Source organism: Silene latifolia, chromosome 2 (genome assembly GCF_048544455.1).
Source record: "Silene latifolia isolate original U9 population chromosome 2, ASM4854445v1, whole genome shotgun sequence".
In the NCBI taxonomy this organism is placed as follows: Eukaryota; Viridiplantae; Streptophyta; class Magnoliopsida; order Caryophyllales; family Caryophyllaceae; genus Silene; species Silene latifolia.
Window position 1 is genome coordinate 149186631 of NC_133527.1, and position 12774 is coordinate 149199404.

The 12774-nt window shown below is 42.0% G+C and overlaps 2 protein-coding genes across 2 annotated transcripts; one reads left to right on the plus strand and one right to left on the minus strand.

Annotated features, from left to right (window-relative positions):
- Positions 1–901: 901 nt before the first annotated feature.
- LOC141641447 (uncharacterized) lies at positions 902–1306 on the minus strand. The gene has a single exon (XM_074450106.1). The coding sequence runs from the start codon at positions 1304–1306 to the stop codon at positions 902–904; it is 405 nt and encodes a 134-aa protein (XP_074306207.1).
- A 5632-nt stretch (positions 1307–6938) lies between these two features.
- Positions 6939–9253, plus strand: LOC141641449 (uncharacterized). The gene is made up of 5 exons (XM_074450107.1): positions 6939–7068; positions 7184–7257; positions 7367–7612; positions 7760–9031; positions 9116–9253. The coding sequence occupies exons 1-5, from the start codon at positions 6939–6941 to the stop codon at positions 9251–9253; spliced, it is 1860 nt and encodes a 619-aa protein (XP_074306208.1).
- The last annotated feature ends 3521 nt before the right edge of the window (positions 9254–12774 follow it).

The following is a 12774-nucleotide window of genomic DNA, read 5'->3' on the forward strand; positions in this document are numbered from 1 at the left end:
TTTATGACAATCGGATTAGCCGGGCCAGGTCGATTTCGGTTTGCAATATTATCGGGTCGAGTATCATCGGATTGGATCAGACTTGCCAACTCTATATCCTAGTATGAATGTTTAATTATCTACCCAAACAAACAAAATCAACTATCCAACAATTAATAAAGATAAAGATATACATTGAACAAGCCTTTAGTATATAAACTCGAATTAATCACAACATTCCGCACACAATTATTTGTGCTACCATTCGTTTATTATTGACCCAATAGACCCGCGCCGAAAGTGAGCCGACCCAAAATGATCCGACTTGTATTAACCTGAAATGACCCAATCGACTTATTTTAAGCAAAATCCTGACGCAAAGGACTCAGAATGACCTAATTATTGAACCAGAAATAAATCGATCCGAATAATCCATTTACCCGGTCTACTTATTACTCAATTTTCACATACTATCGGATATGACGCGAGATATAATTTGGATTGCCTTAAGCCCATAACCATTTAGGCTATAAAAAACAATATGAGCTCATAAATAAATATATAAACAGGGTTAGCTCAATTAATTGTTTCATTTGTAGCTCTTCGTTTCTTTTTCTACTCTCTTTCGCCGACTGCACATAACAACTCTACCTCAATCACATTTATTTTACTTGAAAAAAATTCCAATTCATCCTAACTTAATCAACCTTAGTCACTTTATGTATATATGATACTCCCTACCATTTAAGATGTTAGATTTATAATATTTCTCTCAACTTTTATTGTTACCTACATTTTTAAAGGTTATACTAATGCAAGCTGTTCTTTTTTTTTTAGGTGAAATGTGAAAATTGTATTAATAATTAGGCAAGTTACATTATCGTTCACCATACAACAACCATGCTTAACCAAACTAGTACATTTAATGAACTAGAATATGACTCTTAAACCAATCATGCTCTCTATGACTACCCATAAGTTGCTCAAAGCCCCTCACCCTTAAAGCTGTAAGGCTTTGAAGTTTCTTAAGGATACATTCAGGTCTACTCACTCTATGCTCAACACGACTGACATTTCTACTGTCCCAGATCAGATACACCAGTCCAGCAATTGCAGCCATCAGCACTTGTTTCTTCAACAAAGACCTGCATCTCCACTGAATAAGCCACTCTACCACATTAGGTTGCCACGGAGCAGGGAGCCACATCTGAACCAGACTGAGGCATCTCCTACTAAACCCACACTCAAAAAACAGATGAGCTTTAGACTCATCAGCAGTCCCACAAAGAAAACACAAGCCATCAGTCAATATACCAAACCTGCCCATTCTATCTTTTGTTAACAGACGATGATTGATGAACAACCAGTTAACAAAGGTTACTTTAGGGAGAGCCACCCTATTCCAGACTTAAGAGAACCACTGAACCTTCTGGTGCTGACCCAGCAGCCACTGATAGCCATACCATGCTGTGTAGATAGGCCAGAGACCAGCAGTGAAACCAGGTAGCAGCTTGCTCTTGACTTTGCACAGTTGACGCCAAGACCAGCTGGAGTAACAAGGAGCTTGATAATCCCACCAATCTTGATGCTTAATATAAATGTGATTCACCCATTTCACCCACAAAGAGTCCTTCTTCTGAGCCACCCACCAGACATATTTACCTAGCATTGCAAGGTTCCAAAGTCCAGCATTGAGGATACCCAGACCACCATACTTTTGAGGCAAGCAACAATGATCCCAAGCTATAAGAGGAACTTTTGCAAAATTCTCAGAATGAGACCACAGGTAATTCCTACATAAAGCCTCAACTCTAGCAATCACTCCTTTGGGTAATAAGAAAATCCTAGCCCAGTAAGAGTGCATTTGAAAAAGAACATGCCTTACCAGAACTAACCGTCCTACATAACTGAGCTTTTTGGTGCCCCAACCCCTAATTTTCTTAACAATTTTATCCACCAACACATTGCTATCAGCACTAGAAAGTCTTTTATAAGAAATGGGTATTCCTAAATACCTGAAAGGGAAGGATCCTTGCTGAAAACAAGACAGCTGCAAAATCTGATCCCTGACCATCTGATTAACCCCATTCATATAGATGTCAGATTTACTTCTATTAAAACAGAGGTCAGAAGCTTCAGAGAAGGAAAGAAAACCCCTCATCAAAACCTTAACAGAATTATTGTCCCCTTTACAAAAGAGAAGCAAGTCATCTGCAAAGCACAAATGACAAAGCTTGAGCCTCTTACAAAGGGGATGAAAGTGAAAATCATTAGATTTAGTGACCAAGTCCAGAATCCTAGTCAAGTACTCCATACACAAAGTAAACAGAAGGGGAGACATAGGATCACCTTGCCTAATCCCCCTAAGGCCCTTAAAATACCCAAACTGGTTACCATTCAAGGATAAAGAAAAGGAGGTAGAGGTGACACATTGCATTATCCACTGGACCATCTTTTGGGGAAAATTAAGAGCATTCAGCATACCTTCAATAAAGCTCCATTCAATGGAGTCATAAGCCTTCTTTAAATCAATTTTCATCATCACTCTTGGGGAACAATTCTTTCTATTATATAGCCTCACCAAATCTTGGCATATGAAAATATTATCAACAATTTCCCTCCCCTGAATGAAAGCACTTTGATTCATACTAACCAGGCTGGGTAAAACAGCAGCCAATATGGAGCAAATCACCTTAGAAATGCATTTATAAATCACATTGCAACAAGCAATAGGACGGAAATCAAGTACAGACTCAGGAGCATTCTTCTTAGGGATAAGAGAAAGTACTGTAGCATTAACCTGTTTCAAAATTTTCCCAGAGGTAAAAAATTCCTTAACAGCTGCCACAACATCAGTACCAACCACCTCAAAAGCATCTTTGAAAAATTGGGATGAGTAACCATCAGGGCCTGGAGCTTTCTCCTTGGGGATAGAGAAGAGAGCTTGCTTAATTTCACCCACAGTCACCTCCTTAGTGAGGTCCCTGGCCTGCTCATCAGTCAGAATAGCACCTCTCTGAACAACCCCAGAGCACACCTTGGTGACAGGAGCAGAACTACCAAGTAACCCAGTATAGTAATCTAAGAAAGCATGTTCAATTGCAGAATTATCAGAACATAACTGGCCATTCATGTCCTTAATTTGCAACACCTTGTTCTGAGCTCTCCTGGCTTTTAAAGAGCTATGAAAGAACTGAGTATTATCATCACCACTCTGAAACCAATGAGCTTTAGCTTTTTGAGCCAAAAACTCAGACCTAGCCTCATCCAGGTCCTTAAAAGTACGGGAAGCAATCTTTTCTTCCAACTGAAGAAGAGAATTAGTAGGGTCAGCATGAAGTTGCCTTTGAATATCCTCCAGCAGTAACTTACTAACCTTAGCAGAATTTTCAATATCACCATAACTCTCTTTATTCAGCTGTTTCAAAGGATGCTTCAACCATTTTAATTTTTTAACCACTTGAAACATCCTACAACCATAAACATCCTGCAGCCAGACTTTCTTAACAATCTCCTTAAACTGCTCATGTTTACCCCACATATTAAAATACTTAAAACTTGATTTTTGTCTAATCTGAACATTCCAACACTCAATAAGACAAGGACTATGGTCATACAGTCCTTCAGGCAAAAAGGTAATGTTACCATCAGGGCCATTCAATATCCAGTCATCATTAGCCAAGACTCTGTCAATCCTACTAAAAACTCTCTCATCTCCTTCTTGGTTGTTGTTCCCGGTAAAGTAGGCACCAGTGGAACTCAAATCATACAATCCACAAGAGTCTACATAATCCTGGAAGTCCTTAACCTCAGCCACAGTAACAGGAGCACCAATCCTTTCATCCATGTTTAAAACATTGTTAAAATCCCCCATGACCATCCAAGGCCCTTGAATGGAAGAGTGGATGTCTGAGAGAGACTGCCAAAGATCCTTCCTATCAGCATTTTTGTTAAAACCATAAACCACAGAACATTGCCATTTGAAATCATTCTGAGCACAGGTAATAGACAGGTGCAACACCTGAGCAGTTTTAACCAGCACAATAACATCAAACATGCTAGTATCCCAAACAACCCAGATTCTGCCACCCTCCCTAACATCATTATTGTTTAAAAACTGCCAGTGATCCCCAAGACCAGATAGAACCTTATTAATAGAAGTAGACTTAACTCTAGTGTCAAGTAAGCCAAAAAAACCTACATTATTCATATGCAAAAACCTTCTAACATCACCTTGTTTATTCACTTTATTAATACCACGAACATTCCAAAAACCAAAACTAACCATGATCACAAGTTTGAGTTAATCTCCCTTTCCCCAAACTGCTAAGCAGATTCCTCCTCAAAGACAGGCTCAAAACTTCAACAAAAGAAGGCCCTCCTTGAGAGAACCCGTCATTCCTTTTTGACAGCCTATTAAAAATTCGAGCAGGTGTCATATAGTTTAAGACCTGATTACCCCTCATGGGCATGGGAGTAACCACTGCATTTGGGTCAATCTGAGGCAGTTGTACCATCTCCACCTGAACTTCCTGTACAGCAGCCTGAACCTGAGACGGCAGTCCCTGATTCTGTTGAACCACTGGTTTAGGAACCCACACTTTCTTAACTGGCACAACCTTCTTCTTAGGCACAACCTTCTTACACAACCCAGTCTCATGTCCCATTCCATGACAGCTAGAGCAAATAATTGGCTTCCACTCATAGTGAACATACTGTGTAGTCAACAAACCAGACTCATCAAAAAATTCAATGACCTCAGGCAAAGGCTGACCAATCTGTACTTCCACCATAAATCTAGCATAGTCAAGGAATTCCCTCTCCTTAGTAACATTATCAGAACAAACTGGTTTACTAACCAAACCTGCAATTTTAGTTAAAGCAGCACCCCAGAATTTTAGGTCAAGGTTATAGAACCTAACCCAAATAGGCACTACATCAACCTTAGCCCTAACTACAGGTTCATTGATACTCCATGATTTGACAATAAAAGGCTTATTATCAAAAAAACAGTGTTCACCATTCAAAACTGCTTCCTTATCCTCCATCTTCTTAAATCGCACAATACAAACACCATTAGGTTTAAACGCAACCTTGTCAATCGAAAGTTTGCCCCACAATCGACGCACAAAACCCCCAATCACATGACTAGGAGGATTTGCACCAATCACATAACACAGAACAGACGAAGACCAGAATTCAACCTCACCTTTTACATCATCGACATCAATTTTGAGAGTAGGCACAGTACCTGTCGTCACAATCGGAGACTTCGATCGAGATTTCCGGTTAACCTCCTGCCAACCCTCATCATCAGTGGATTTGTCTTCGGAGATGACATTAAGTTCCTTACTAAGGTCAAACGCACGTAATTCTGCAACCTTAGAACACTCAGCATCATGACAATTCTGAATAATCTCATGAATTTCATTACTATTTGGCGTAATACTAAGTTTTTGTGATTTATTACCAGATGAATTACTATTTTTTTTATTTTTATTAGTTGAATTTAGGGGGGACGAAGTTTTCTTAGAACGAGCCATTGCTAATTTTTAGGAAAACTTCAGAGTTTTCTCTTTCTAATGCAAGCTGTTCTTAATTACATGCATTTTACAAAAACGATTTAATTGAATTTGTTAGGATTCATTATTTTTTTTCAATCGAATATCACTATACTTATGAATCCGTGGAAAATTAAAATTATTTCAGATCTATTAAGTATCAATCTCAATATTCTAACTAATTGCACGGGTATATTGCAATATAGATTTTTAAGAGATTTAAAATTTGTAACCAAATTAAAATTTTATTATTGGTAAAATGTTTTTTTGACCATAAAAGGTAGAAATTGTTTTTAGGTCATTAAAAATGGTAAGATCTGTTAGGACCAAATTCTGGATATGGGCTGAACCAGGGAAGTAGATCAGGAGGCAGAGTAATCAAGAGGCAGAGGCAGAGTGACACGCATTGAAGACTTGGACACGGATTTGGATGCTCGCGTATTCATGAGTAAAATAAGGGAATCTTACTTATTGCCATATTCTGAATAAGAAAAGTCCAATCTTGTACCAAATTAGGAATACTTGGCGAGAAAGCAAGGAACCCTAGATGGGAGAGCTTCACTATAAAAGGGGCATCAACGCAAGACCAAAGGATCATCGAAAAATACACAAGAGAACCCTAGTTTCCGAGATAGAGCAATTCCGCCTAAACATTGTACTCTCCAAATGAATTATAGTGAAAATATTGGTGGGATTCCGTCTCCCCCGCGGTTGTTTCCCATATCGGGTTTTCCGCGTAACCAAAATTGCTTGTGTCCTTTATTTACGTTTACATTCGGTTCATCATACACACAAAATACAATCATCAAACAAGTCGTAATATTGATTAGGCACTAAGACCACTTTAACCCTAAATTGGTAGAAATTTATCAAAATAGTTTGGTGCCCACCGTGGGGCATAGTGGTCGTCTCTATTAATCAGTATACGAAGAACGGTAGCATGTCAGGATAACCAGAAGCAAATCCGAGCAAGACCGACGGCGTTCCTGCAACGCGAGCACCAACTCCTTCCACAGCAGCGGTACGCGCGACCCCAACGCAACCACTAAACGATGTACCTGCACCAGGAACAGTTCCAGTGCCAACAGTCAAGCAAAACCATAGTTCTCAGACAATGGTGAATCCACAGCAAACGGAAAGGGCGCAGACCAGAGACCCGGCTGTCAGCCAAGGTAAACAAAGGATGGGACAACCGGAGAACGGAGGGCAGTCCAGGTACCAGGATCCGGCTCCACCAAGTCCTACCAGCATCATGATAAGAGGACTAGATAATCTGGCAAGGACCATCAGAACAATGCAAAATGAAAATAGGAGCATGAGATCTCAGATGGAAGTAGATAACAACCTCCTCCGGGCCCAGACTGATGAGCCACGACAACAAGCTCCCAGTCCAGCGGCATGGACGCAGGATGTCAGATTCAGAGAAATGCCTGCAGGAGAGAGGAGGCAGGCACACCTGCTACCACAAGATGTGGTAACTCGGCTAGATATGGAAACCACACCGTAGCAGAGGAGAGGCCTGATTCCGGTGGGATTGGGGGCACTAACACCGGATGACGAGCCAGCACGCCAGGAACCGACACCCATGTCAGGTACTCTACCCCCAAGTAATTTCATGCGTTCTGACAATCTCTTTGGCGCAGGTGTTGGAGAGCGCCAACAGGGCAGGTTGATATATATCTCCAGCCTCACTAGCCGTTGGGCCAGTCCTGAACAGGTCAGAATATGCGTGGGTAAGCAGCTTGAGTCCAGCAACACCGCAGATGCACGGACCAACAGCAACCGGACATCAGAATTTCACAGGAGCTACGGGTCTGCAAACACAGCAACTCACGGGAAGAGAGGCCTATATAGAGCAGAACTACCAGGAACTACGCAACCTCCTCCGGAGAGTCCCAGGAATGCCTCCACCCATGGAGATGGCAACGCCAGACAGCTATGCTGATTCACCCTTTACTGATGCTATAGCTGCTGTGGCTTTGCCAAAAGGGTTCAGTGTCCCAACAATGACTCTTTTTGATGGGACCACAGATCCCTGTGATCACATTAGCCAGTATAAGCAAAAGATGATGGTGACTACAACAGCAGGGGTCTCTAAAGAGGCGTGTATGTGTAAAGGATTCGGGTCAACCTTATTGGGAGCAGCACTACAATGGTTTGTTAATCTACCCAACAAATCTATATCCTCATTTGCTGACCAGGTCAACGCATTAAATTAGCAATTTGCCAGCAGCCGAAGGACTCCGAAGCAGCCAAGTGATCTTTACAGGATCGTCCAAGTAATTGGGGAGTCAATCAAGGACTACGTTACCAGGTTCAACACAGAAAAGGTAGCCATACGGGGTTGTGACACGTCCACAACAATTAATGCCATCAGACAAGGCTTAGACAAAGATTCGGATCTATACAAAGAATTAACGATGAATTCCTGTGAGAGATTTGAGGAAGTTCAGCAGCGCGCAACAGCGGCATTAAGGTTGGAAGAAGATATACTATCTAGAAAAGGAATAGTAACTTTCGACAGAACAAGTAGGAAGACTCCAACAGAGAAAAAGGACGAAAGAGCTAAACCATACAGCAGGCCCAACATCAGCAAAGTGGCAGAGAAATCTCAACAAGTGGAAGATTCGCAATATCCTCCCAGGTTAGCTGAGTACGGGTTCAATAAAGGAATGGAAGGTCTGTTAAAAGCATTGAAGGAACTGGGCGACCAGGTAAGATGGCCTAAGCCACCTACGCAAGACAGGCCTAATGACGACCGGGATCGCAGTAAGAGATGCGAGTGGCACCAGGACATAGGACACCGAACAGAAGATTGTTTCAGGCTGCGGAAAGAGGTCAAATTTCAGGTACGGAAGGGAAATCTGGACCACCTGTTACCACGTGGGGGCAAGAAGGATAGAAGAGAGACAGCAAATCAGGTGCTCCCCTCTGCCCCACCTATTTTCACCAAAATCATTAACGTGATAACATGTGGATCCGAGTTGTCAGGGTTAACCTACTCTGCAGCCAAGAGGCGAGCTACCGAAGGCAAAGGAGACCACCCAGAAACATCATGCAGGGTGAGCCAGAGTGACTTGCCTATGGTTACGTTCGACGAAACTGACGCAGGAAACGAGGCAGAACAGCACCACAGCGCCCTCACCATTACATATAGAAACTGCACCGTGCAAAAAGTATTGGTAGACACCGGAAGCTCTGTGAACCTTATCATGTTTGAAACTCTCAAAGTAATGGGCTTCGACAAAGAAAACTTGATAAAGAAATCTGTGCCACTGGTGGGATTTAGCTGTGAGACGGCACATTCGGTAGGCGAGATAACCATTCCAACTTATATTGAAGGGGTCAACAAATTAGTAAGGTACCTAGTCATTGAGGGCCCACCCACTTACAACGTTATCTTGAGGAGACCATGGTTGCATCAAATGAAGGCGATCCCTTCAACGTACTATCAGTGTCTCAAGTTCCCAACTCCATGGGGTGTGGTCAAGGTAAAAGGAGATCGCGAGGAATCCAGAAGTTGTTATAAGCAAGCCCTAAAAGCCACGACCAAGATTCCCTCATAGCAATTACAGGATCGGGGAACCTCGGAGGAATACAAGGAGCCACCCTCAGAGGAGTTAGATCAGGTCCACCTGGACGAGGCCAACCCAGACAGGGCAGTATTAATTGGAGCAACCTGCACTGGAGAGCTACGAGATCAGCTAATTTAATTTCTTAAGGAAAACATGGACTGTTTTGCTTGGTCCCATAATGATATGGTCGACATAGATACATCCATCATCTCACACAAGTTAAGCGTAAATCCAGGTTGCACCCCAGTACAGCATAAGAGAAGGAAATTCGCGGCAGAACGGAATGAGGTTATCAACAAGGAAGTGGACAGCCTCCTGGCAGCAGGAAAAATCAGGGAGGTCAGCTATCCTGACTGGCTATCTAATGTAGTAGTGGTGCCTAAGAAGAATGGAAAATGGAGGGTATGTGTAGATTTTACATATCTAAATAAAGCTTGTCCTAAATATCCTTTTCCGCTACCACATATCGACGCAATGGTGGAAGCCACGGTTGGGCATGAGGTGCTCACCTTCCTAGACGCCTGGAGTGGTTATAATCAGATTAAGATGCATCCGCAAGATCAAGAGAAGACATCATTCATGTCGGAACGAGGCATATTCTGCTACAATGTCATGTCCTTTGGTCTGAAAAATGCTGGCTCCACCTATCAGCGTTTGGTAAACAAGATGTTCAAATAGCAGATAGAGAAGACCATGGAGGTGTATATAGATGATATGGTAGTTAAATCAAGGAAAGCTGGTATGCACATGGAACACTTAGCAGGTACCTTCAGAACGTTAAGGGAATATAAAATGAAACTTAATCCATCCAAATGCTCATTTGGGGTGTCCTCCGGAAAGTTCCTAAGATACATGGTAACTCAGAGGGGGATTAAAGCCAGCAGGGAGCAGATCAAGGCAGTCCTCCAGCTGGAGTCGCCACAAAGGCCAAAGGACGTGCAACGGCTAGCAGGAAAAGTGGCAACCTTAAGTAGATTCATCTCACGAGCCTCGGATAGATGCAAACTGTTCTATGATATACTAAGAAAGAGCCAAAAGTTTGAGTGGACGGAGGAGCATGAGAAAGCATTCAAAGAACTCAAGTGCTACCTAAGCACACCACCACTGTTGGCGAAGCCAGGGCAGGGGGAGCCACTATTCCTATACCTGTCGGTTACAGAAGCAACGGTAAGTGTTTTTCTGGTGAAAGAGCAAGAAGGAATGCAGCATCCAGTATACTATATCAGTAAGTCTCTGCTTCCTGCAGAGACCAGGTACACACCTTTCGAGAAATTAGTCTTAGCTCTGGTCACTCCTTCGTACAAACTGCGCCCATACTTTGAATCTCATACTATTCGTATAGTAACTAATTATCTACTGAAAACGATCATGAGGAAGTCTACTCCTCGTTACCCACAGGCAAACAGCCAAGCAGAATCCAACAATAAAATCATTGTGGAGAACCTCAAGAAGCGGCTGGAGGAACTAGGGGGTAAGTGGGCAGACGAGTTGCCACTAGTACTCTGGTCAGACAGGACGACACCAAAGGTGGCAACGGGACAGACGCCATTCAGCCCGGTATTCGGGGCAGAAGCAGTGATCCCATCAGAAGTTCTGGTACCAACACACATATATGGCTGCCAAACAGCAGAGCGGAATCAAATCGAAATGACCAGGAGCCTGGACACAGTTGACGAGCTAAGAGAAAGTGCTTACATACGCATGACATCATACAAACAATCTGTAGCCAGAACGTATAACAAGAATGTCAATGTGAGGGCCCCTTGCGGTAGGGGACCCGGTACTCAGAAGGGTATTTGAGAATACCAAAAATCACAAGACAAGCAAGTTTGCCTATAAATGGGAAGGACCGTATCAGGTCGAAAGCATTGTTAAGGATGGGGCATACAGGTTGATGATTATGCAAGGTCAGATCCTGCACAAACCCTGGAACATTCGCCATCTGAAACAGTACTTTGTCTGACAAAGTGCTGAAACCTTAGTGTACAGAGGACCTTTTAACAGTCCATGAAGCAAAAAAAAAAAAAAAGAAAAAAAAATTTCAGAAAAAAGGGGGTGGGGGTAATATATGCTTTAGGTTATGGTATGTTTTTTACTTTTAATTTTAATTTTTCGTTTTTTAAAAGCAAATTGAGTCGTTTTTAAAACCAAGTAGTCCAGGCTGTGGCTTCCTGGATCCAGTTGTTGCCTTAGAACACCATGAGATAGCACCAGGTAATTTGTACTACTTTGGAATTTTACGCTTCTAGGAAGAAAGGCTTTGAGTACTAACGTTGGTTACTTGTCAGGCAGGGTAAACTTTAAGGGTCTAGCCCCTGCCATGTGGGCTACGAGACGTTGCTAAGTCAGCCACATGGAGGGCATGCGGTCTGGAGGTAGTAGGTGTGGACGCGGGCCCACGGGGGCGCTTGGGATACAAGCGTTTGCATTTGTGGAGTCGCCACCAATTTATTGTGGAAAATTGGAAACCGTTCGAATACTTCGTGCCATGTCAAGACACAAAGTAGTGACATAGACATCAAGAATTCGTTACCCTTAGCATTCTATGTCTAGAATGACTCTCATGGATGCCAATGAACACGGATGTTCACAGAGATCTGGAGTAAGGGTACGTATTAGGAAGCTATTTTGATCGAACACCTAATCCCGCCCGCCTCGATAGCGGCCTCTACTAATGATTAGGGAAAATCGTCTATACTCGATATGTTGTCGATTATATGCATGCAGTGCAACATCCATAGATTAATCCTAGCATATGAGAATTAATACTAAGTCGGTAAACACGTAATTTATCATACAATTGGGTCAAGGTAGAGATTTAAGTTCAATTACATGTGAAGGCATACAAGCAATAATAAAAGAAATACAATAATAATACAATAAAGAAAATTACAATAATTACATCGGATTAATTGATCTATGTCGAAAATATATTTAAAACGGACGGTTTTAGAAAAGAATAAACAAATGAAATAACGAACAGGAATTAGGGTGATAATACGATTAATAGTTAATTAAATACGTAAGCTAACGAATTAGTGTGGACAGCGGGGGCCCACGGGGGCGCTTGGGAAGGAGGAGAACAAGTGTTTGCATTTTTGTTGGAGTCGCCACCAATTTTTATGGGAAATTGGAACCGTTCGAATACCTCATGTCATGTCAAGACATAAAGTAGTGACATGAACACTAAGCAATTGTTACCCTTAGCATTCTATGTCTAGAATGACTCTCGTGGATGTCAATGAACACGGGTGCTCACGGAGATCTGGAGTAAGGGGTGAGGGTACGTATTAGGAAACTCTTTTGATCGAACACCTAATCCCGCCCGCCTCGATAGCGGCCTCTACTAATGATTAGGGAAATTATTCGTACTCGATATATCGTCGATTATATGCATGCAATGCAACATCCAAGTTTTAATCCTAGCATGTGAAGATTAGACTAAGTCGGTGAGACAAGTAGTTTAGCATACAATTGATGTCAAAGTAAGATTTAAGTTCAATTACATGTGAAAACATACAAATGATACAAGAAATAACGATAAATGCAATAAATGAAATTACAATAAAGAAAACTACAATAGTTACAACGGGTTTGGTGATTTATGTCGAAAATACCTTTCAAAACGGATAATTTGAGAAAACGAATAAAGGAATAAA

Bases quoted from the DNA above. Each gene is read 5' to 3' on its own strand.
- LOC141641449 (XM_074450107.1), top strand. From the start codon at position 6,939: ATGGACGCAGGATGTCAGATTCAGAGAAATGCCTGCAGGAGAGAGGAG. The intron at 7,258-7,366 runs GTCAGAATATGC...CTGCAAACACAG, and splicing joins GTTGGGCCAGTCCTGAACAG to CAACTCACGGGAAGAGAGGC. The intron at 9,032-9,115 runs GTAAAAGGAGAT...TAGCAATTACAG, and splicing joins CTCCATGGGGTGTGGTCAAG to GATCGGGGAACCTCGGAGGA.
- LOC141641447 (XM_074450106.1), bottom strand. From the start codon at position 1,306: ATGGGCAGGTTTGGTATATTGACTGATGGCTTGTGTTTTCTTTGTGGG.